The sequence below is a fragment of the Marmota marmota genome, unplaced genomic scaffold (assembly GCF_001458135.2).
Source record: "Marmota marmota marmota unplaced genomic scaffold, marMar, whole genome shotgun sequence".
Taxonomy (NCBI): domain Eukaryota; kingdom Metazoa; phylum Chordata; class Mammalia; order Rodentia; family Sciuridae; genus Marmota; species Marmota marmota.
This window is the reverse complement of record NW_026000138.1, coordinates 2,404,119-2,429,443: the sequence shown is the minus strand read 5'-3', so window position 1 is coordinate 2,429,443 and position 25,325 is coordinate 2,404,119. Positions and strand designations below refer to the sequence as shown.

Here is a 25,325-nt window from a genome sequence, read left to right as displayed (position 1 = left end):
GGACAGGGTCTAGGTTTCCCATAATAATCACAACCACAATGACAATGACAAAAGTCATAGTGACGCACAATAGTTCTGGTTTTAGTTGGCCCTGGTGAGAATCTTCTCTCCCTACATTTTACTTGGAAAAATTTCAAACCTCAGAAGCTTGCAAGACAGTTTCCACAGACATTGGTATACCTTTCACTCAGATTTACATATTGTTACATTTTGCTTTTCCCCACTTGCTTGTATCATTTTTTTTCCTTAGCTACTTGAAAGTTGTTGCAGAAATCACTAATCACTGTGAATAAGGAGATTCTTTTATGTAATTGTCATGTCATGATCTTATTTAAAATATTTAATATTGATATACTAGAAGTTAACATAAAGTCCAATTGGCCCAAATAATAAAAGCTACTTCTTTTCACTAAGAGAGAGAGAGAGAGAGAGAGAGAGAGAGAGAGAGAGACAGAGACAGAGAAATCCACTATCCAACCAAGGAATAGGCATTTTACTTAGTTGTTCTCTTTTTCATCACCCTGCCCCTTTCTTTCTTGTCAAGGTTTGAAGAACTTTTTTAAAAAAGAGATGATCAAACAAAATATAGGAGGCCTACTGCAATCAGTTCCACTGTTTTCTTTTTCTACTTGTTTAAAGATTTTTTAACTTTTTACTTGAAATCATTTTAAACTTAAATACACTTGCAAAAATAGTAAAAAGACCATTTGTATTTTCCTCTAGTCATCAATTATTTACATTTTGCTGCATTAATTTTGCTGTTCAATTGTGTACAAATATATATTCATCTATATTTTTTTTCTGACCCATGCAGTAAGTCTCCCCTCTTGTGCATTAATACTACAGGATATTATCTTGTATAACCACAGTGCAAACACTAAAATCTAGAAATTTAACATCAACAATATACTATTCATATTCAAATTTATTTAACAGAATATTGTTTATAGCTTTTTTTGGGGGGAAGACACAGAATCCAGTCAATAAATACACATTGTATTTAGTTCTTGCATCTCTGTATTTTTCTTTGATCTAGGCAAACACCTAGTTAATCCCATCCCATCTGTGTGTGTGTGTGTGTGTGTGTATTTCACAACATTGACCTTTCTGAAGCATTCAGGCCAGTTGTTTTGAAAATGTCCCCTTGCTTTACATTTGTCTGGGTGTTGTTACCGCTGTTGACCGGTGACGAGTTCTTGCTTCCCCAATGTTGAAGAATAACACCAAAGAAGCACGCCGAGGCAAGGTCAGAGTAGAAATTAGAAGTTTATTAAAGGACAGCAGAAAAGACTTCTCCCGGAGGAAGAAGGGGACCCAAGAGGTGGAATCTGTGGAAGGGATGTTGTCTCCCCTTTTTATAGTTCTTTCAGTGATGGAATGTAGGTGGGAAGGCCCGCGGGGTGGGACACAGGTGGGCCAAAGAAGTAATCTGGTCAGGAAGGACTTCTGAGTCAGCACCTTTTTGCTGGGGGCTGTTCATTGACATTTCTTTGAGGTGGACTTTGGCCTAGGGCCTTTTCAGGACTTCATTAACATTCCATGAGTTGTCCTGCGTTTCCCGGAATCATTGCCAGCATGGCCTCCATTTTAGATTTCACTCGGTATTAGACCCGATTTACCTAACTACACTGACTACCTAACTTTAAATCTGGCTTCAGTGTTTTTCCATGACTAGATTCAGGCCAAACATGTTTGAATACTTCATAGGTGATGTGTCTTGCTCAGTGCAGAATATTAGGCATACATGTGATGATGTGCACTTAGTTATGCTCTCTCATTTTCTTTTTGGTCATTGTTTAAAATGTTAGGTTTTTTTTTTTTGTTTTGTTTTTAAGAATTGATTACATAAAATAGAGGAGGACTAGTGTAGAGTTCTATTTCTTTTGTAAACTGTTGGTTGCACCTGTTAAGTCTGATTGTTTGGTTCAGTTGGATTGGAACGCGGGCTTCCTGTTTTGCTAGTTGGCTAAGTGGGTTATTGCGATGGTCTCCTCAGCTGTCAAGTGGGGATAATAATGATCCTGGCTTCATTGGGTTGGTGAATTGATACATTTTGGACACTGATTTCAGATCAGTATCTTGGCATAAGTATTTGATAAATAATTATTATCATCCTCCTCACCAAGTGCTGGCACAAGCTAGTCAAGTCTCTACCCTTGATCTATGCCCCCAGCTCTTCATGGCTAGTATTTTTACCACAATTTATAGAGGACGTAATACCTACTGCACAGACCTTCACCACTCCAGAACTAGGGCAGCGTGTGCAGATAGGAAGCGTTCAGAATAATTGTTGGCAGGACAGCCCCGTGATATAGAGTGCTATCGATGCACTATACCGTTTTACAGTGAGGAAACTGAGGCTTAGAGAGGCGAGGTAGCTTACCTAAGGTCACACAGATCACTGTAAGTGTCAAGAGAGTGGATTTGAACTGGATTGAGGAGTGGGTAAGAAACCTGAATGTATTTTGTAAATCTTTAAGGGCTCTGAAGACATGAAGAATCGAATTGGAGCGCCAGGGCAGAGTTCTGTGGCACATACATACAGCAGGCGCTTAAAAATGTTTGTTGCGTGAAACAGAACGAAAATGAGTCACCTGACGCCTGCCTGCGTGCGCTTCTGCGTAGCCGCATGAGAACCCAGTCCTTCCTGTGTTAGGGCTAAAACCACAGGTTCATACGGGGGTGTGGCTTCTGATAGGTCCGCCCCTCGCCTCTCCTGGCGTTCTCTGACGGCCGAGGTGTTTTGGCCCGCGGGTGGAGCCGTAGCCCCTGTCTCCTCCGGGGTCCGTGACCGGGAAGCCGGGCGTCCAGGATCCCTGACAGCGGTCCGCGATGTCGGATAGGGACGTGGGGCAGAGTGGAAGCTCGTCGGGGGCCCGAGCGGCGACTGTCAGCGACATCCACGAGCTGATGCGTCGCAAGGAGGAGATCGAGGCGCAGANGGAGGCCGGAGCCCCGCTCGGGCGCGGTTCGTGGGTCTTCCGCTCCCGGGGAGGCCCGTGGGCAGCAGGCAGTGCGGGCACCGGCGACGGCAGCTTCAGCCGCTGGGTTGGCAGTTCCAGCACGCATTTGTGGCGTCTTCTCTCTGTGCCAGGCGCTGTCGTTGGCCTGCCCGCTTAATCTTCGTGGCGACCCTTGAGGTGGGAGCTGTTCTGTCCCCACCTTAGGGAAGGGGTCGCCGCGGCGTTCCTTCGACCTGCCTGGAGCCACAGAGCTGCAATATTAGCAGAGGCAGGGGCGGTAGTCAGTGTCGACAGGTGAAGTTGGCTTTGCTGATGTTTTACATCAGCGTCCACTGAGTCTCAGTACGGGTGAGAATCACCTGGCATCTGGTTGATGCTGACGCTGATAGTGTAAGGACTACGTTTTGACTGACAAGGCCTGATATCCTTTTTGTCCAAGGAAGAAACAGAGACCCAGAGTGGGGCAAAAGCTTGTCTAGTTCCGCAATGGCAGGAGTGGAGTGCTTCCCAGGTCTGTCTGACTCCAAAGGAGGTTAGGCCACTTGGTGTAAGACCGCAAATCACTTTGCAGTGGAAGAGGAGGCTAATTATATCCAAATAGGTGTGATGGGAAAAGATGTATCCCGTGGAGGCCAAGGTACCTTTACTGGGTGCACACCTGACCCCTGAAGGGTACTGGGTTGTGGGTTTTATCAGGAACCCCGACAACTACACCATGAAGTTGGAAGTGCCCCTGAAGCTCGGAAAAGGGAAGTCACTTGCTCAAAGTCTTGTGTGGGATTCAGACCACAGATCTGTTCAGTCCAGAACTTTCAAGAAGATTGCCTGCAATTTCTCCAATCTTACTTACTTTTTCTACCGCAGACAGAACTATCCACATCTTATACAATTATTACATTGATATTGATATTACTCACATATTTTTATTTTAAAATAAAAATCTGTAATTCCCCTGTATATGAAAAATTTCGATTTCTTCCCTCAAATATAAGGTACATATTAAGGTGATACTGTACATCAATTGCTTCTACCTGTGCTTGGTTGCCTGCTGAAGGCTTTATGCCTGAAGTCCTACTCTATGTTTGATTTTCCTTTAATGGAGAGTTAAAAGTCTAACTTTTTTTTTTTTTTTTTGGTACCAGGGATGAACCCAGGGATGCTTAATCAGTGAGCCACGTTCCCAGCCCTTTTTATTTTTTTTATCTTGAGACAGGGTCTCATTAAGTTGCTTATGGCCTAATTGACTTTGAACTTCCAATCCTCCTACCTCAGCCACATGAGCCCCTGGGATTATAGGCGTGTGCCAGGTGTCCAGCTCATTTGAATTTCTTAGAATAAAGCATAGGCATAAATCTAAGTGAACTTGAGTTAGTTAAAACCTTCTTAGATATGACACCAAGAGCACAAGATATGAAAGCAAAAATGATAAATTGGATTTCAAAATTAAAATCATGTTTCAAAGCATATAATCAAGAAGATGAAAAGACAAGCCATAAAATGGGAAAATCCTTAGAAAATATCTGGTAAGGGTAGCATCTAGAATTTAGTAAGTGCACTTCCAACTCTATAGTAAAAAGACAACTCAAAATATAAGCAAAGAATCTGAATAGACATTTTCCAAAGAAAAATATAGTAAATACAAATGGCCAATAAGCACATGAAACAGTGCTGACTGTGAGTAGCTGTTGGTGAAATGCAAATCAAAACCATGGTGAGAAGCCGCCCTCAGCCACTGGGATGTCTCTCATAGAAAGACAAGTAATAACAAGTATTTCAGAGTTAGTGTTGTTTAGACCTATGTGTGAGCTGCCACTGGTGTAGGTCCCACCCTTTAAGAAGCAGTGTCTTATGTAGTATTGATTCTGTGAGGCCAGTCCCTCCTGGTGTTTGTGGGAAGATAGGAGACACGTACCAGAGCCCTCTGTGTTGAGGGCGAGTGTTGAACCCTCTCCCTCAACAGGGAACTGGTCTGGGGGTACACAGAGGCTTCCAGAGAAGAGGTGAGGAAAGTGAACAGGTAGCTCTGTCAGTGCCGTGCACACTGGGCAGCTTGTCTCTGGAGTGACAAATAATTACAGACTCCATTTATTATTTTCTATGCATGGTAGTTTCCTGGGGCCTCTCTGACAAATTGCCACAAAGTTGGTGGCTTAAAAAGAATTTATTCTGGGGCTGGGGATGTGGCTCAAGCGGTAGCACGCTCTCCTGGCATGCTTGCGGCCCGGGTTCGATCCTCAGCACCACATACAAACAAACATGTTGTGTCCGCCGAAAACTAAAAAATAAATATTAAAAAATTTTCTCTCTCTCTCTCTCTCTCTCTCTCTCTCTCTCTTTAAAAAAAAAAAAGAATTTATTCTTGGGGCTGGGGATGTGGCTCAAGCAGTAGCGCGCTCGCCTGGCATGCGTGGGGCACTGGGTTTCCATCCTGAGCACCACATAAAAATAAAAAAATAAAGATGTTGTGTCCCCCGAAAACTAAAAAATAAATATTTTAAAAAATTCTCTCTCTCTCTCTTAAAAAAAAAAAGAATTTATTCTCTCTCAATTTTAGAGGCTGAAGTCTAAAATCAAGGTGTGTCAGTAGGATTGGTCCCGTCTGGAGGCTCTCGGTTCCGGTCCTGTGTCCTGTGCCCCCTCAGTTTCCAGTCGCACCTGCAGTCCTTGGCTTGCAGCTGTGTGACCTCAGTCCCTGCCTTTATTTCCACCTGGCCTTCTGTCCAGCTGTGTCCAGCTCCCCCTTTGCCTTTCTGTTTCAAGGACACCGTCACTGGTTTTAGGCCCATGAGGAATCCAGGATGATCTTGTCTCAAGAGCCTAAGCTTAATCACATCTGCAAAGACCTTTTCCCAGATAACGTCACATTCAGAGGTTCTGGGGGTGAGGATGTGGTCATATCTTTGGGGGTGCACTATTTAGCCCTCTACACTATGGATATGCCTGGCTCTGTGCTGAGTGTCCACAGAGATCAGGTCATTAGTTCTTGCAGCAGGAAGGAAGGGGCGTGTCTGTTCCCGTCATGCAGTGAGGAAACTGAGGCATAGAGAGGGGAGGGCAAGGCACAGGCGCCAGCAGCTCCTTGGCAGAACAGGAACTCAAGTTGTCTAACCAGGTACAAAGCCCCTGCCTTACACTGTGTGACATGTTTGGTTATTTTAATGCACTGTCCCTTGACTTATGTAGGAAGAGACTTTAAAATGGTAAGGCAAGTTGTGTGTGGTGGCACATACCTCTTCCTGTAGTCCCAGCTTCTTGGGAGGCTGATGCAGGGAGATCACTTGAGCCCAGAGGTTAGAAGTCATCCTAGGAAAACTAGTGAGACCCTGTCTCAAAATAAAATGTTAAAATAAATGTGTTATTTTGAATAGGGAATACATTTCAATTGTCAAAATTTGAAGCCTGCAAAAAGATGAAAGAACCACCAATGCCCCTCCTTGGAGGTTACCAGTAATGTCTTTATCCTTCCAAGGACAAAAAGCATCTTGGAAAGCCCTTGTAGAGCTTTTAATTTTCAGAAGACTGGAAACCCAGCCACAGCTGGGAGCTCGGTGGGGTTTTCACCCCCCTCCAACTTCAGGGTGATCAGCTGGGTGCCAGCTGTCTGGGGGAAGGAGGATTTGGGGGAGTCAGTGGAGAGGTGGGCTCATGGTGATGCTCGGGGGGAACCTCAGTTTTGTGTTCCCTGTTTTAACTTCAGAAAAGAACATGTTCATGCATTATGGTGTTTAAATATTAAAGATGAAAGGCTAGTCCCACCTCACAGGTAGTTATGAGGTCATGAGATAAGCACCTCTCCTGCACCTGTATTACAGCTCAGAAGGGCAAGGGTCTGGGGAATGGCTTATGGAGAACGCTCCACCTGTGACATCTTTTTGACCACGTGTTTTTCCTCCAGCAAAAAGGAGTTGGGATGAACGAGCCACTGGTGGACTTCGAGGGCTACCCCCGGGCAGACGTGGATGTGTACCAGGTCCGCACCGCAAGGCACAACATCATCTGTGAGTGGCCCTCATGGGTTCCTTGCTACATGGCAGGATGCTAAAAGCCCACAAATGGAATGGCCTATATGCAGGATATCTGCTGACCCCTTTCCTTGATGCGATTATCTCACTGCCCCCACCAAGGGGAAGACTGAAGGGAGCAAATTAGACTCGAGGGTTCTACATGTAGGCTTTCATTTTTTTTTTGTTTTGTTCTTAAGAAAACTTTGTTCATCCACAGAAGCCCAAGTCCAGTGCTGCTTAAAGTCCTGGTCAAATCCATTGTGTGTGTGTTAGGGAACATGTTTGGCTGTTTAGGGTAGTGACCTGACTATGGTCACTCCAACAAAAGACATGAAATGTGTACACTGGGCTGCTGAGCACAAGTCCAGGTTCTGCATCTCCTTTGGGGTCAGTAGCCCATGTTGCAAGCAGGAAAGAAAAGGCAAGAAGAGGTGGGGAGGTCCAGCGCCAGCCAGCACCCCCTCTCCAGGATCTTTTCTGCAAGTCCCACCTCCTGCCCATTCTGTCAACTTCTCCTTCCCCTCATAGGCCCTTCTGCCCATCAGAAAAGCTGGGGACCAACCGCAGGCGCAGGCGCATCACTGTCCTGAATGAATTCTTTTATGCATTCATTTGCTTTTAGCTAAGGGACTGGGAGAGAGTAGAGGCTGGGTGCTGGTTTTCTGTTTCTTTTGTAACAAATGCCCACGGACTTCCTGCCTTAAAACCACACACATTGAGCCTACTGTTCTGGAGGTGAGAAGTGTAGATGGGTCTCACTGGACTAAACTCAAAGAGCCCGCAGGGCTGGCTCCCTGTGGAAGCTCAGACAAGGTCCCATTTCCTTGCCTGTTCCTGCATCGGGATGCCACCTGTATTTCCCGGCCCCTGGACATCTCCATCTTGAAGGCCGTTGCATCTCCCCAGCCTCTGATTCTGTCTTCGCCTCTTTCTCTCACTCTCCCGTCTCCTCTTTCACTTCTCAAGACCACTGTGATGAAGGGCCATCTCTCCATCTCAGGGTCCTTAACCACGTCTGCCAAGTTCCTTTTGCCATGGCAGGTCAGGTGTTCACCGACTCCAGAGATGAGGCCGTGGGCACTGTGGAGGCCATTCCTCACCCTGCCCCTGGTAGGCAGCGGTGGGTCTTGACCATGGACTCTCATTACAAGGGAATTTATTATCTGTGCTTTTCACTGAAGGAATGCCATTTAATCTGTTTGAACCCTGGTTTCACCTGCAGCATGCCCTGGTGGAACATGGAACCCCAGGGTTGACAGAGCTGAAGTTCCTCACGCCACAGTAAGATAATGGGACACCTTTTAAGAGTGTCACTTGCCCCTAAAGATTTTGGTAAAAGAAGAACTTCATTTGTAGATTAAAATAAATAGGAAATAGGAAGACACAGAGAAGGGGAAAGCCATGTTAATATGACCAGGCTTGAGGGAAGTTTGGGGACTTTGTCTAAACCTTTAGAGTTCCTGGGATGTGGCAGTGTGCCTCTACATTAGGAGGACCCTGGGGAGATTGCAGGGGGACTGAGCTACTGAGCACCTGCTGACTTTTTTTTCTCCAGATGATTAGTTTGATATTCTAACCATTTATTAATAGTCTCCTCTTTCCCTCTAATTTAAAATGCTAGTGTTGCCACATACCACATTCCCACTCATGCTTAGGTCTATTCTTGGTCTTTTTTCACTCTCCTATTGATCTATTCTTTGGGTGTCCTATGGTGCCATCTTAATGACTTTACTACACATAAGAGTCTGTTGAGCAATTCTTCCTCATTGGTCTTCTTTTGAAAAACTATTCTCACAAGTTTATTTTTTAGTTTTTAAAAAATTTTTGTAGTACTGGGGATTTGAAGGGGCACTTTACTGCTGAGCTCCATTCCCAGCCTTTTTTATTTAATTCTGAGGCGAGGTTTTGCTAAATTGTTGAGATTGGCCTTGAACTTGTGATCCTTCTGCCTCAGCTTCCTGAGCTGCTGGGATTATTGGCATGGCCATGGGCTCACATTTTGTTTTTGTGTTTGTGTATTAATTGTGTAGAGTAAAGGCTGTATTGTGGCATGTTTGTACATATGTGTAATGTACTTTGATCATATCCGCCCTTTACCCTCTCTTACCCTCCCCTTTCCTCACTAATCTATTGTATTTTTAAAGCGGGCTTTATATTTTAGAACAGTTCAGATTTATGTAAAAATTGGGAAATTAATATAGAAAGATCCCACATATTTTGTACCCGGTTTCCCCTGATTAGCAGCTTGTTAGCCTGGTATATTGTTGTAAATGCAAATTTGGTTTTTGAAATCTACTGCAAAAAGATTTATCAAAATTTTTTTTTCAATTCTGATAGAATTATAATATATTGTGAATAAAGGCATTTATTCTGTTACCCAGTAGTTGTGTATTAAGTATTGACTAGGTGCTGGGCGTTGATGGGGATTCTTGGGACCCTCATGGACCTCACCACATGGTGGTGGACTTTTTGTTTTTAGCCTTCCTGCCAGGATATGTCTCCATTTGCTCAGTTCTGGGTTCTTTCCTCCCGCCTGCTCCTGTGGGTTGAGTACTTGAGTCCTGGAATATCTGAGGACCTTGCCTTTGCTCCATAATGACAGGGATGGGGTTAAGCCCACAGTCGAAGGCTCCTGGAAAGTCTGACGGGCTGTGTCCCACAGATGCCAGATGTGGGTGACAGTGAAGGTGTGCCCAGGCCTTCTTTGAAACTCTGAAGAGGGATTTGTGTGGGCAAAGAGGTGGAATCCAGAGCAGCAGGATAAGTTGTTTTGAGGTTAAAAAACAGTTATCAAAATGCCAGTGCTATGCTGGACTAACCTAGGCAGGACTTGTTTGACTGGCATGGTGATTATTTTGAATTAGCCTTTTGTACCAGAAAATCAGAGAATTTCATCCATAAGCTCTCAGTTTCCGGTTTTTTTTTTTTTTCTTTCTAGGAAAACCAAGGATTTGCCTCCCAATCGCTCTAGTTAGATAGAGCCCAGTAGCAAGGAGCCTTTAGCTAACAACTGCGGCCTCTCCCAGACAGGGTAGAGCGCCCCAGCATGTATTATGAGGCTTATGCCTCAATTTTCTTTCTCAAACTATCAGGAGCAAAGTGACATCTTTCTTGTGCAGAGCCCGCCTTACTCAATTGCTTGAGCACCGTGCTTGCCCCTCACTCACAATTGAGGTCTACTTCCGCTCTCCCTTAGGTCTCCGCCAGGGCTGCCCTGCCTTTGGGAAACCCTACCTGATGTCCTCGACTGGCTGGGCCCACACGGGGGTCGCTGCATGTTATTGTGGTGACTGTTCCACAGCTGCTTTCTCTCTAGCCAGCACACTTCAGGAGGGAAGGTCCTTTTGTCTTGTTCGAGATTTGTCCTCAGCCTCTGTCCCTAGGTCTGGCATGTAACAGGCACTTTCTAAATGCTCAGTGAGTGAGTGCAGGTGTCCTGTGCCCCTGATGTGACGGTTCTCCCCCCAGGCCTGCAGAATGATCACAAAGCGGTGATGAAGCAGGTGGAAGAGGCCCTACACCAGCTGCATGCTCACGACAAGGAGAAGCAGGCACGGGACTTGGCTGAGGCCCACGAGGAGGCCATGAGCCACAGGATGAGCCACAATGAGGGCCACAGCCTGTCACAGGCCTTTGCCAAAGTGAACAGCATCAGCCCTGGCTCTCCAGCCAGCATTGCGGTAATCCAGCCCAGCCCCAAATCCATACCCAGGGAGGAGCACTGTGGGTGGGTGGTCATGGGCTCTGGCAGGGCAGGCTGTGAGGACCCGACCCTATCTCTTTGTGCTGCAGCTCTGACTTCCTTCACACTTCAACAAGCACTGGTCAAGGTCTACTGTGTATAGGAGGTCAGGATTTTGGAGAGGGGTCAAACCCTGCTGCTCACCAAACTGGGTGGGTGGGGGGAGAGACCTGTTCCCAGTGACAGCTGGGACACAAGATGGAAGGTGAGAAATGTCCCCAGAGACAGAAAGGGACTCTCTTCTTGGGGCTCATTTTATCTTGGTATTGAAGAGTAGTTGAGAATGCTGAGCTACCTTTGCTCAAGGCATGAGTTGTATATCTTACAGGGTTTGTTTGCTGTTTTAATTTAACAGCATTATTGAGATAGTATTCACACATCATAAATTACCTATCTAAGCACACAATTAAGAGACTTCTAGTGTTTTCACAGAGCATTGTGCATCCATCACCACAGTCGGTTTAAAAACATTCTCAGGAGAATGAATCAGGCATGACTTTCCTGTGATCACACATGAATACAAGATCAGAAATAAAAAACATTCTCATCATCCTAAAAATAAGCCCTGTGGTCCCAGGTAGCTGCCTCTGATTTGGCAACCTCCAATCCGCCTTTTGTTTTGTGGATTTGCCTGTCCTGGGCCTTTAATAGAAAGGGAGTGGTCGATGTAGTGGGTCTTCTGTGTCCGGCTTCTTTTGGTCAGCATCAGGCTTTCCAGGTTCCTCTGCATTGCAGTAGGTGTCCATTCTCCCTTCCTTTTTGTGGCTGAATAATATTCCCCTGCATGGCTGCGCCAGATTGTGTTTATCCATTTGTCAACTAATAGTCATTTGGAATTTTCCACTTTAGAGTTGTTAGGAAGAGTGCTGCTGTGGACATTCGTGTCCAGCTTAGCATGTAGACTTGTAGTTAAGTTTAACTCCACAGCCCACCCTCTGGGATAGATGCTAATCTTTACTCTGTTTGACCCATGAGGAAAAGCTTTGAAGACCTGAGGTAACCTGTGCTGGCATAGATAGCTCCCAAGAGGAAGAACTGGGTCCTGAATCCAAGACCTGCCAATCATCTTGTGATTACCAATATCACAGGACTCTAAGTTGTGCACAAGCTCTGTTTTATTCACAGCCGTATCCATAGCCTCGAGTACAGTGCTATAGTTGGTTCACAACCAGTATTTGTTAGGGGTGAATGAGTGGTGATCTTTCTTCTTGGGACCGAGAACAAAGGATCACTCTCCTCCTGGTCAGCCTCAGGCCTGTGACAGCTTGTTTGGTCTTTGAGTGCAAATATCTAACTCATCTGAATCTTGACCTAAGACTGGCTTGCCTCTTCCTGCCTTTGAACCTGGGGTTGGGCCCCAGAAAGAAGCATTTTTCTGGAGAGGAAGTGGCCCGGTTGCCTACTGTCCCTTCCTGCATGAGGTATTTAAATCCCTGATGTCCTCTTTCAGCCTGCTGTTCTCCCTTATAGGAAATCTCCTCTTGACCTTGGCTTGAATTGGGTCTTGAAGGGTGGAGAACTCCAGGAGCACATGTCCCTTAGCCTTGGTCTTCATTTCCTCTTCTCTCTTTAGGGTCTGCAGGTGGATGATGAGATTGTGGAGTTTGGCTCTGTGAACACCCAGAACTTCCAGTCGCTGCACAACATTGGCAGTGTGGTGCAGCACAGCGAGGGGGTGAGTTGGGGAGTCGGGGGCTCCCTGGCAGGTTGGCAGCTACATATACTGGGGCTACAAACAGCAGAAGCATACAGCTCACTGTTCTGGAGGCTGGGAAGCTCAGGAGCAAGGCCCTGCAGACTCAGGGTCTGGTGCAGGCTGCTTCCTAGTCCACCGACACCACCTTGCCACTGCGTCTTCATGAGTCTCAGCATGAGGGCTCCACTTTCATGGCCTGATGCCAACCAGAGGTCCCACCTCTTGGTACCTTCACACTGGGGATCAGGATTTCCGAGTATGAATTGGAGGAGGGGACCCAGATATTCTGACGGTAGCGGGCGGCATCTGTGGGTAGCCTGGAAGCAGTGATGGGGCCCTGGCTGCCTCACAGCTGTTGCTCAGCGCAGTCCCTGTTTAGAGCCTGTGCACTTGCTGTTCCCTCTACCCCAAGGCTTTTCCTTCCTCACTGCCCTCCTCTTTACACTACTGACACCTTCTCAGCAAGGCCTTTCCTAGCCAACCTACCTCAAATCCCCCTCCTGTTTCCTGTTCCTGTTTTCATGTAACAGTGTTTCTGGAAGTCTGTTCACTTGGGCTCATGCCTTGCTCTTTTTCACTGCCTCGTAGTACTCTGTTGTTGATACTGGGGATGTTTAGGTATTGCCAGCTCTGTGCCAGTGTGAAGAGTAGGGCACACTGTATGTGACTGTACATGTGTGTGCTTCTCTCCATGGATACTAACAAGTAGATTCATAAGCTTGAAGAGTATGCATGTTTAAGGTAATTTGATAAGGTTTTACTAATTTACACCCTGATCAATATGTGTATTGATCTTTGAAAATTTTTGTGAAGTTGACATTTTGTTTTAATTTGTATTGTCTTGACTACTGGAAAAAGTTGAATATCTGTTTTTATATGTTCAAAAAAAATTTTCATGGTGCTGAATGTTAACGTTAACAGCGTTCTGTTTTATCCATTTAGATAGTTTTCAAGTTGATGGAAGTATGGAGATAAATCTTGTAGATAAATCTGTTTCTTCAGATAACTTACTTAAGGTGCAGTTTCTGGATCAAGTGTATATATTTTCTTTCTTTTTTTTTTTTTTTTTAGAGAGAGAGAGAGAATTTTAATATTTTTTTTTAGTTTTCAGCGGACACAACATCTTTGTTTGTATGTGGTGCTGAGGATCGAACCCGGGCCGCACGCATGCCAGGCGAGCACGCTTCCGCTTGAGCCACATCCCCAGCCCCTAGTGCATATATTTTCAAAAAAGTAAATCTTCAGTTAAAAACATTATTGTCTGGCTAGGGTGTGACTCAGTGATAGAGCATATGCCTAGCTCTGGATTCAGTTCCCTGCATTACAAAAATAAATAAATAGTCTTTATTATAAAAACAATGCATATTTTATTCAGTCATAAAATGGAATGAGCCAGGGCCTGAGGTTGTGGCTCAGTGGTAGCCACTTGCCTAGCACGTGAGGCACTGGGTTTGATCCTCAGAACCACATAAAAAAATAAACCAATAAAATAAAGGTATTGTGTCCAAAAAAAAAGGAATGAGCCAAAGCAGTCCTTAGCCAGAAGGAGGCATCACAATACCTGGCATTAAATTATACTACAGAATTATAGTAACTAAAACAGCATGGCATTGCACCAAAACAGGAAGACGACCAACAGAATAGAAGACATAGAGACAAACTCACATAAATACAGTTGTCTCATACCAGACAAAGGCACCAAAAACATACATTGGAGAAAAGATAGTCTCTTCAACAAATGGCGCTACAAAAACTGGAAACCTGTATGTAGTAGAATGAAATTTAACCCCTGTCTCTCACCCTACAACAAAACTCAAAGTGGATCAAAGACCTACATATCAGACCAGAAACCCTGCACCTATTAGAAGAAAATGCGGGGCCAGCGCTCTAATATGTCACCATAGAAACTGACCTCATCAGTAAGACTCCTAAAGTGCAAGAAATAAAATCAACAAATGGGATGATATGAAACTGAAAAGCTTCTTCCCAGCAAAGAAAACAATTAGGAGTGTGAAGAGAGAGCCTACTGAATGGGAGAAAATCTTTGCCACCTATACCTCAGATAAGGCATTAATTTCCAGGACACAAAGAACTCAAAAAGCTTAACACCAAAAAACTACAAATAACCCAAATAATCAGTAAATGGGCAAAGGAATTAAACAGATGCTTTTCAAAAGAAGAAAAATGTTCAACAATACATGAAATACATGAAAAAAATGTTCACCATCTCTAGCAATTAGAGAAATGCAAATTAAAACTACACTGAGATTTCATCTTACTCCATTCAGAATGGCAATTATCAAGAATATAAGTAACTATAAATGTTGGTGAGGATGTGGGGGAAAAGGTACACTCATACATTGCTGGTGGGACTGCAAATTGGTGCAACCAACTCTGTAAAGCAATATGAAGATTCCTAAAAAACTAGGAATGGAACCACTATTTGACTCAGTTATGCCACTTCTCGGTATATATCTAAAGGATTTAAGATCAGCATACTACAATGACACAGCCACATTAATGTTTACAGCAGCACAATTCACAATAGCTAAACTATGGAACCAAACTAGGTGCCCTTCAACTGATGAATGGATAAAGAAAATGTGGTATATATGTATAATGGAATATTACTTAGACATAAAGAAGAATGAGTTTGTGACATTTGCTGGTAAATAAGTGGAACTGGAGACTACCATGCTAAGTGAAATAAGCCAATCCCCCCAAACCAAAGGGTGAATGTTCTCTTTGATTTCTTGATGTTATCACACACAAGGGGGTGAGGGGAAGAATAGAAATTCAATAGATTAGACAAAGGGGAATGAAGGAGGTAGAGAGTGGGGATGGGAATAGTAAAGACAGTGGAATGAATCAGACATAACTTTCCCTGTGTACATATATGAATACCCCAGTCAATCTCAACATTGTGTACATCCACATGACTGGGATCCTAATTAGAATAAGGTATTCCATGTTTGTAAGAATGTCAAAATGGACTCTACTGTCATGTACAACTAAAAAGAACAAATAAAATTTTAAAAAAAGGAATAAAACACATCGGTGAACCATGAAAACCTGGTGCTAAATGAAGAACCTGATGCAAAAGCCCACATATTATATGACCCACTCGTATGAAATACTCCAAAAGGCAAATCCAGAGGTTCAAGGTCCTGAGGTGGGAGGAGCAGGGCACCCAAAGGAAGGAGGTTGAATCCCAGAACCAAGGAAAGTGAAAGGGGGAGGAGGCCTTGAACTTGTGGGATTATAGACATGCCAGCGCACCTGACTGGATGTAACTCTGGACAGTTTTGTTCTTTTTATTCCTCCTCCTCCTTTTTTTTTTTTTAATGTGGTCATGGGGATTGAACCTGGGACTTGGTGAATGCTAGGCAAGTGTTCTGTCACGGAGCTGCATCCACAGCCCTTTTTAAAATTATTATTATTATTATTAGTAGTAGTAGTAGTAGTAGTAGTAGTAGTACTGGGGATGAACCCAGGGATGCTTAACCACTGAGCCACATCTCCAGCCCTTTTTTTTTATATATATATTTTATTTAGACAGAGAGTCCTGCCAAGTTACTGAGGCTGGCCTCAAACATGCACTCCTCCCATCTCATCCTCCTGAATTTCTGTGATTATAGACGTGCACCACTGTGCCTAGCTGAACAATATCTTATAGATGGATATTTTGAGTATTCTCAGTTTTTGAATATATATATACACACACACACACACACACACACACACAGAGTCCTGGAATGAACACTTCATTTGCGTATCTTCTTATGCTTTTGTAAAATGTATCTTACATGTACCCTGTAAATATTTTTGAGGGGAACACATTTCTCCAGCAAGATGGCACAACTGGTGTATTCCCACTGGCCCCAAGGGCCCACACTGTTGCCAACTGCAGGGTTTTGCTTTAAAATACAAATCTTAGGGGCTGGGGCTCAGTGGTAGAGCACTCGCCTAGCATGTGCAAGGAGCTGGGTTCAAGCCTCAGCACCACATAAAAATAAATAAATAAAATAAAAGTATTGTGTCCAACTACAACTAAAAAAAATTAAATAAATATATAACATAAAATACAAATCTTGGTCAACTCGGTGGGCACAAAATGACATGTCAATGTTTGAACCTGAATCCTTTTGAATATTAAGTTGAACCTGAAACAATCTTATTTTTCTCGCAGAAACCCCTGAATGTGACAGTAATCCGCAGAGGGGAGAGACACCAGCTCAGGCTTGTTCCAACACGCTGGGCCGGGAAAGGTCTGCTGGGGTAAGGTATCTGCCTCACTCATGCACACTGCAGCGTCAGTGGAGTGTTAGCCATAAAGTGGGGAATTCCAGGGGGCTTGCTGAATTGTGGGAATCCCCAGAATATGTAGAAACTGAGACAAAGGCTTATAGTAGCAAGGAGGCTCTAGGTGTAGAGGCAGAGAGAGCCTCAGGGTCTCCTGAGGGTCTCTGGGCCTTTCATCAGCTGGGCATTTGCTTTGAGAGAATGAAAGGGTGTCGGTGAGGAGCTCCCAAGGGCTCACCTGCTCGCCCTCCCAGTGGGCCACCAGACTGATGCCATTCCTCTTCTTCCTTGTAGCTGCAACATCATTCCTCTGCAAAGATGACTGTCCCTGGGAAACAGTATCAGGAAAGCTTCTTCCCTTGCCCTGCCCGAGGGCCTGGTGGGGATTTCCTCATTCTCTTCACTCCCAAAGAGTAAGGATCTGGAAGAGGCTGGAAGCCGGACGTCTAGGTGGTGGAGATGCTGTGGCCTCCCAATGTATCTCTCTGGATTAAGGCATTAAAAACGAGATTTGTGCTTGGCATCTTTGGCACATTGGGCCATGTCACAAAATGGGAATTCTCTGGATTGTGGGCAAGTGGGCGGGAGTTATTCTGGCAGGTGCCCATGTGACTTTATTCCTTTAGGAATTTTGTTTTTCAAATAAACACTGTTTTGCAGTTCTGATATGACTGTGTTGTCACCCAAGCTGAATTTATTAGGAACCTTTCAAAACCTAAGCTCGGATGGGGTTGAAATATTCTTAAAGTTGGGCAAAACAAAAAAAAAAAAACAGCAATTGGGCTGAAGTCAAGATTTTTCCAGCAACTTTCTTTGCATTGAACCATTGCTACTCTGGACACAGAAGTTTGGTATCCTTAGCCTCTGAGCCTCTACAGCCACCATAGCTCCCTTTGGAGAATGAGGAAAGCCAGGAGGTTCCCTGGGTGGCCCAGTGTGTGCCAGCTTCCTCTTCAGTAACTCACCAGAGGGCAGCAAGCTCCCTTCACTTCTAGAATAAAAACTCCTGCAAATTTGCTTCTAAATTGACTTTTTACCCTCGTACTTTCCAGCCATGTCCTAAGAACAACAGTTTTGTGAACTAAGGTATGCTCAAAATTGTGTTTACAGATCTGACTGTTGAAGATGCTGCTGCTTTCTGCCTTTCATTCTCTCTTTTAAGATGTCAGATGGTTTTCAGTGATTCCTGGGACTCTGCATCTTAATTTCTTGTTCCAGTGTTTATTTCCCCAGCTCTTGCAGACCACTTTGTGTTTTGGGGAAGGTCTGGCACATTCTGCCAGGAAGCCTGCATTACTTAGGATTGGATTTTCTGGAGTTAGATGCAGATACCAGCTTCCCCTGATGGCAGTCGATATTGGTGTGTGCTTCCACGGTGGGTTTTCATGCTCAATTTGAAAGGCATCGTAGGAACATCTTCCCACAACTGTCCTGCCGTACAGCCTCACATCTTCCCTCTTATAGCCACAGACATGCTGTGTACCAGTGGATGCTGTATAAATTCCATGTACTGATTCCAAGTATTTTCCAGTCTCTTTTTGTAAGTCCCAGACTATAATAAACAGCTTGCACCATTCAGTTTATCCCTTGGTATCTCCTTTGTTCCTTTGAGCTGTGTGCATATGAATCAGCTTAGCAGCAGTGGGGGCATGGTGGGAGGTGGGAGTGGGGAAGAATCATTCACCTTCTAAAATGATAGCAGCAGAGAGTCTTCTGTGGCAGTACCTTGGCTGGTTTCCTGCAGGCCTCCCCTTGGAAAGCCCAGAATAGCCACCTGTTGCACTCTCCTGTGCAATTCTGGCTGGGAGTCAGTTTGACCCTAAATGATTTAACCACGCTGGTTTTGCAGAATTTTTGTGATAAGAACAACAAGATCCTGCAACCTGGATAATATTCAATCCCTGCTAGCCAAAATTCTCTGTACCTTCAATGTCCCAGCCAGAGGCAGGTGATAGATTTGTGTTGTATTCGTGAGACTAGGAAGTTCAGTTTGCTTTTGGCAAGAGGAATTTTATCAAATAGTTCATTCCACTTCACATAATCATGGCCAGCCTTGGGAAAGTCAGAATTGCCAGTGTTGGTCGTGGCAGTTTCTCCGGGGATGACACCATGGGGAAAGCCAGGGAGAGTTCCTGGAGTGTCAAAGAGCAAGGGGAGTAAGAGCTGCTACCACAGTGGCCGGCAGGGGGCGCGCGGGCCCGGCTCGCAGCCTCTTTCTGGGCACGTGACCATGGCCCTGACCTCTCGCTTTACGGTCGGATGCCCCGGCAGGCGGCAGCCGTTGCCATGGGGATGGAGCTTGGGTGGCAACCGTATCTAGGGAGCTGGTGAAGAAGGTGCCTGCTGAAAGTCCAAAACCAGCTGAGGGCTGCAGGAGGCAGGACCCCGGCTTTTTGAGGAGCAAGGTGGGCGCGCTCTGTGAGTCTGGGGCAGAGTCCAGGGGCCGGTGGGGGTCGCGGCCTCGGGTGGCTGGGGGCGCAGGAGGAGGCTGGGCTCTGCCCCCACAGACCCGCACACCTGTCCCCTCCCCAAGCCCCATGTCTCCAAGCGGGCCAAGGTGCCTGGCAATTTGGAGAGTCAGCTGCTGCTAGCTTTCGCAGTGGCTTCGCCTCCAACTCGTGTTTGTTGTAAGGAAAAAATGAAAAGAGTATGTCAGAGGGCTTTTAAAGTGTTCATTTCTTTGCAAAATTAGGGTTGCTTTTATCCTCATAATGACCATTACCTTTTTTTTCCCTGCGCTGTGTGCCGGAACTGTGTTGAGCACTTGGCGCCTTATCTAATCTTCACAAGCCCTGAATTTAGTATTATCATTTTGATTTTGCCTGTGAGCAAATTTAGATTCTGAGGGGTAAAGCGACTTGCCTAAGGTCATGGAGCAGGTGAGGCAAAGAAATGGAATTCAATGCAAGGCTTTGACTACAAAACCCATGCTTTAACCACAAAGCTACACTGCTTATTCTCTTATTTGTGTCCTTGGAGTCATTGCTAATGCCTAGGTTATGAATTTTGCTGCCTGTGGGAATGTGAATATATTTTAAATGAGTTAGAAGGCTCTAAGCATATTCCTAGAAAGATGAGAGGGCATGGAATCAATATTTTTAAGATTCAGGCTGGACCTTCCCAAGAATATGACATTCTTGCTGGGTGTGGTGGCGCACACCTGTAATCCCAGTTACTTGGGAGGATGAGGCAGGAGGACTGCAATTTCCGGGCCAACCTGGACAACTCGGCAAAACCTTATCTCAGTTTTTTTAAAAAAATGGGTGAGGGAGAAGGGAACATTAGCCCATGCCTATCGCTTGGGAGGCTGAGGCAGGAGGATCATGAGTTCAAAGCCAGCCTCAGCAACCTAGCAAGGCCCTCAGCACCTTAGCAAGATCCTGTCTCTAAATTTAAAAATATAAGGCTGGGGTTGTAGCTCAGTGGCAGAGCTTTTGCCTAGTGTGTGTGAGGCACTGGGTTCGATCCTCAGTACCACATAAAAATAAATAAATAAAAATAAAGGTATTATGTCTATCTACAACTAAAACATTTTTTTAAAAAAGACTTAAATTTTAAAATATATTTTTAAAAAGAGGGCTGGGGATGTGGCCTTGTAGTTAAGGCCCCTGGGTTCAATCCCTGGTACCTACCCATTCTCCCCCACTAAAAAAAGGGCTAGGGATATAGCTCAGTGGTAGAGCACCCTGGATGGCCTCCATCCCCAGTAACACAAAAAAAAATATGATATTCTTCTTATTCCTGTGTAAAGAAACCAGAGCTGGTGTTGCACATTTCATCAATAGGATAGTACACCCAGGAATCAAAATGGGGCTTGCTGATTATTATGATCAATATCTCTCTAGAGGAACCTCTACAGAGAAAAATGTCGGATGCAGAAGAAAATGCCCTGGAAGAAGCAGAAGAAAGTGAAGAAACAGACGTGGAAGAAGAAGAATACAATTTGAATTATAAAGAGGTAGAAAATATGGAGCAAAAATCAAAAGAAGATGACACATCAGTATGGAGAGAATCTCAGGAGGAGGAGGAGGGGGAAGTGATGGAGGAGGAGAAGGAGGAGGAGGAGGTGGAAGGAGAAGAGATGGAGGAGGAGGAGGAAGAGGTGGAAGGGGAAGAGATGGAGGAGGAGGAGGAAGAGGTGGAAGGGGAAGAGATGGAGGAGGAGGAGGAGGAGAAGGAAGGGGAAGAGATAGAGGAGGNGGAGGAGGAAGAGGTGGAAGGGGAAGAGATGGAGGAGGAGGAGGAAGAGGTGGAAGGGGAAGAGATGGAGGAGGAGGAGGAAGAGGTGGAAGGGGAAGAGATGGAGGAGGAGGAGGAAGAGGTGGAAGGGGAAGAGATGGAGGAGGAGGAGGAAGAGGTGGAAGGGGAAGAGATGGAGGAGGAGGAGGAGGAGAAGGAAGGGGAAGAGATAGAGGAGGAGGAGGAGGAGGAGGAGGAAGAAGAAGAAAAGGAGGGGAAAAGGGATAAGGAGAAGGAGTGGAGAGAAGAAACAAAAGAGGAGAAGGGAGATGAGGGAGAGGAGAAGGAAGAAGAAGAGGGTGAAGGTGAGGAGGAAGGAGAGGCAGAGGAAGAGGAGGTGGTGGTGAAGGAGGAAGAGGCTGTTGTAAAAGAAACCGAGGACAAGTTTGGAAAAACTGAGGAAGAGGTGGCTGCAGGAGTCCAGGAGGACATCACAGTGATACCTTCAGAAATCATGTCCATGATCAGTTTGGAGAAAGAATTTTCTAGTTCTCAGTCATCCATTTCAGGAGCTTTCCTGGTAAGTAGAATTGTAATTCATTCCTCCATTCATTCAAAATCATTAATTGAATACTCAATATACACCAGGCTCTGGGGATACAAAACCAAATAAGACACAATCCATTTAATTAAGGAGCTCTAGGGTATGTCTGGAGGCAGACCCACAACTGCATGCGTAACACAACATGGAGGTGCAGGGATTGTGAGATGCACAGGAGATTAAAAAAAAAAAAAGTCAATTTAACCCATTTAGGAGGATGATCAGGACAAGTTCCCTGGAGGGAGGTGTGCACTCAGCTGACTTTAAAGGGCAGTAGGGGTTAGCGGAAGTGGGCTCATCTTAGCATCAGTGCAATAACAGTGGTATTGGCCTCCCCAGTCTGTTCCTAGTGGGGGAGAACTCAGCCCTGGCCCAACATAAATAACTCTGTGTCTAGCAGGCTTTTGGAAACCACCAATGACACTTAAAAGAATGATTTTACTGTCGTTGCCTGCTGGTAGGCTGAGAATAAATCCAGACTCACCCAGGACTCATTTTTTTTCTATTAGTTATTGATGGACCTTTATTCATTTATTTGTTTATATGCGGTGCTGACAATCGAACCCAGTGCCTCCCACATGCTAGGCAAGCCATCTACCACTGAGCCACAACCCCAGCCCCTTGGACTCATTTCTTAAGTACAAAATGTGCCAGGCTCCTGACACATTATGAAAAACATCTCATAATTCCAAGGTGAGGCTAACACCAAGACTGGCTGGTGAAGAATAGAGGGAACAATAAATAGGAGAATGTGCAGGAGGCACTGTGTTTAGAATCACGATCTCCTTTTATTTCTTTTTAAAGGAAACCCAAGGAGATAAGTCTTCCTTACCATCAGGCAATTCTGAAATAAATGAAATTTTAAGAGATCTCAGCTCACAACATTCATTTCTGGATTTGGAGCAAATCAATAATGAGATTGATCAGACAGATTGGCAGTTCCCAGAAGAGCTTGAGGAGAAACCTGGAGAAGCTCCCCAAGACACAATGGAACAAGCAAAAGGGGATTTGATATCAGAACAGGAAGCCACAGAATCAGAAGAGGATGAAAGGACACATGAAAAGAAAGAGTCATACAACCTCACTGAAAAAGGAGAAAAAGAAAGGGTCTCCAAGGAGTCCCTGGTGTCCACCACCACAGAGGATTCCTTGTTCCAAAAGGATGAGAACACCCCTGTGTACCCCTTGGTAAGCATAAAGTGCACCTTCATTTCCCTGGTGCTTGGAGAGTATGAGAAAACAGGAGAATTGCATGTGTGTCTGGAGAACGTCCTACCAGAAAGATGCTTTTTAAGCTAAGAACTCTGGTTGGACATGTGTGATGAACGGGAACATGAACGCTCCATCTGGGTTCAATACTGTTGCTCAACGGGCAGGAAATTCCATGCATAGTTTGTTCCATAGGGTGCTGTTTTGAGCAAGAGACTCAAAATCTCGTCCTCCCTCTCTCCCCTTGACTTTTCTCCCTCTCCTCCCACCCTCTTTCCTTTTCTTCTCCTTTCCCACCTTCTTCTCCCTCCTCCCTCTTTCCTCTCCTCTCCACCTGCCATGTTGTAACCTCCCGGGTCCCTTCAGTTCTTTCCCTTCCCCGTCTTGCCTCACCTCTCTGCCCTCCACTGGGTTGATGCCTTTATGGACTCCCCAAATCCTGGCCAGAAAAGTGACAGGTGTGATGAAAGTGGAGACTACTTTGCAAAGCACCAGCCTGTCCCAAGGACTCTGCCTCTGCTGCTGATATTCCAGGGAAGCACCATCTGGGAGGCATAAAAATATTATCATTTACTCAGAGAAGGAAAAGCAGGGTTTTTTTTTTTTCTTTTTCCCCTTCTTCTTCCTCCATCTGCTACTTTCAGAAAATCATTTCCTAGGATTTGCCTTGTTTTTCTTTTTTCCTGTAGTCTTATGCCTGTGGAAAGTTTGGCAGCAATCGATGGCATATAAAGTACCCAACATAGCTCCTAACACAGTGACCCACCATGGGTGTTCTACACTGTATGATGCAGAGGACAAGGACGATGGGGAGTGGAGTCATCCAGTGGGGAAGGCAGACTGCTACAAACCTCCTTTCTAGAGATTTGACCTTCTTTGAGCAGGGGTCTCCCACAGCCTGCAGTTGTTCAGCCTGAGCTGTAGACTAATGGGGCTGTGGGCCCATCCAGACTTTGGTCTTATTTCTCCAGCTCACCAGAGCTCAGGTAGGATGGCCGCAAGAGCGAGGAATCCATGCCCGGCCTGCCGCTGGCCTCCAGGAGAGCCATTCCCCAGTTCTGGTTCCAGTCGGCTTTGGTCTCGCTGAAGGACCAAAACTTTCCTGGATCTTTGCAAGTTTCTTTAGCTTTTTGAAAGTACCTTTCTCCTTTATTATTTTTCTTTTGTTTAAACCAATCAGTGCTCTTTGTAAAGACGTCATACAACATAGACATGTCTGAAGGAAGAGCCCTCTCCCACACCCACTCCCATCCATCTCGCTTCCCTGGGAACTCCTGCTCCATCTGGGAGACTGTGTCTTTCCTGATCTTTCTCCTGACGAACACCAACATACTGTGTGTTCATAGGGTGCACACACACACAGCTCACATTTGGTTTAATTTTTTTTCTTTTTTAACCACTGAGATATCCTGCATTTGTGCAAGATGTGGAAAACTCGGTATGTCTTGGAAGGTTTCTGATATCGGTGCCTGTAGCTCCATTTTTTCTTTTTAAATGTAACTGCTCACTTCTCTGTAGCCATTTATGTTTCTTCTAATTCCTTCTTCCCTCTCACAAAAGTTGCCATGGGGAATGTGCTCCTCCTTCTCTCTTGTGCCTCCGGTGGCCACCTTTTTCTTTTGAGGTCCCCTGAGAGAAGTCACAATGCTACTGGCAAAAGACATAACCATGAATTCCACCCAGCCAGGAAACAAAGTAATCATGTTCTTATGGGCAGGATCTCAGAATATCACACACAGAGAAGTTCAGGTTTGACAATAAAATTTTATTTTTCACATCAGCATGTTTTAGGAAAAGGCTGAGGTAAGAGGTGGCTCCCTCCTGGTCATTTGTCCCCCACGTTAGAGCTGATATAGAATATAGGGATTAACACTCTGCTAGGTGACGAGTCCCATCATCACTGGGTGAAGGCAGCCCAGTTGACCTGGGAAGAGCTGCTGTAGCTGAGGAGAGAGTCTGTCCAGAAATGTTTGCTTTTTATAACTAATTTACAAAATGGAAAAATTAATTTTCAGGATTAATATGATGATCCTTTTAGGATTAGCGACTTTCCAAAAGAACAATTTCATTTTGCATGAATCAGTTTTTAAGAACCAAATATTAAATAATTCTGTTCCTAGAAGTTGCAGCTTGAGACAATTATGATTCCATCGTTCTACCACTCACGCCCACACAATAAAAGATCTAAATAGAAATATAAATTATAAGGAACAGGCACATGGAAACAGAACAGGACAGAGAATGAAGAATGAAGGAGAGGGAAATTGGCCATGTTACCTGCTATGTCTGTCTTGGGGAAAAATGTATGGTATATCCATTTAACTTTATAAGTACTTAGTTCATAGATAAGAAAGGAAACTTTCCCGATTTTGTTTCTATAGTCCAATATAATTCCCTGATTTTTAACGTCTCATCATTCAAACATCACTTTCTACATTCTTCCATGTTTAATTAATTGTCCCTAATTTTTTAAAAAGAATTTTAACTTATTTTACTTATCTATTTTTTTTAATGTGTGCTGAGGATTGAACCCAGTGCCTCATCCATGCTAGGCAAGTGCTCTACCACTGAGCTATAGCCCCAGCCCCCTGGTTAAAAAAAAAAAAAAAAAAAATATATATATATATAT

The 25,325-nt window shown here is 44.8% G+C and overlaps 2 protein-coding genes across 8 annotated transcripts in view; both read left to right on the top strand.

Moving 5' to 3' along the window:
* Positions 1–17,378, top strand: part of Psmd9 (proteasome 26S subunit, non-ATPase 9) — a 37,853-nt gene extending 20,475 nt beyond the window's left edge. The window contains exons 1-7 of one of the 3 annotated variants that reach the window (XM_015502465.2): positions 2,691–2,952; positions 6,575–6,592; positions 6,859–6,961; positions 10,436–10,647; positions 12,283–12,384; positions 16,595–16,683; positions 17,002–17,378. In XM_015502465.2, coding sequence (XP_015357951.1) covers positions 2,833–2,952; positions 6,575–6,592; positions 6,859–6,961; positions 10,436–10,647; positions 12,283–12,384; positions 16,595–16,683; positions 17,002–17,029 — 672 coding nt within the window. In that variant the 5' untranslated portion in view covers positions 2,691–2,832 and the 3' untranslated portion in view covers positions 17,030–17,378. Of the gene's footprint in view, positions 1–2,690; positions 2,953–6,574; positions 6,593–6,858; positions 6,962–10,435; positions 10,648–12,282; positions 12,385–16,594; positions 16,684–17,001 lie in introns of those variants that run through there. The other 2 variants (XM_048785565.1, XM_048785566.1) reach the window with 2 other exon arrangements.
* A 1,471-nt stretch (positions 17,379–18,849) lies between these two features.
* The window catches only part of Cfap251 (cilia and flagella associated protein 251), a 71,207-nt gene continuing 64,731 nt past the window's right edge, over positions 18,850–25,325 (top strand). For 2 of the 5 annotated variants that reach the window (XM_048785560.1, XM_048785559.1), the window contains exons 1-3: positions 18,850–19,112; positions 20,553–21,466; positions 22,292–22,675. In XM_048785560.1, the coding sequence (XP_048641517.1) occupies positions 20,573–21,466; positions 22,292–22,675 (1,278 nt within the window). In that variant the 5' untranslated portion in view covers positions 18,850–19,112; positions 20,553–20,572. Of the gene's footprint in view, positions 19,126–20,552; positions 21,467–22,291; positions 22,676–25,325 lie in introns of all 5 variants that reach the window. The other 3 variants (XM_048785558.1, XM_048785557.1, XM_048785556.1) reach the window with 3 other exon arrangements.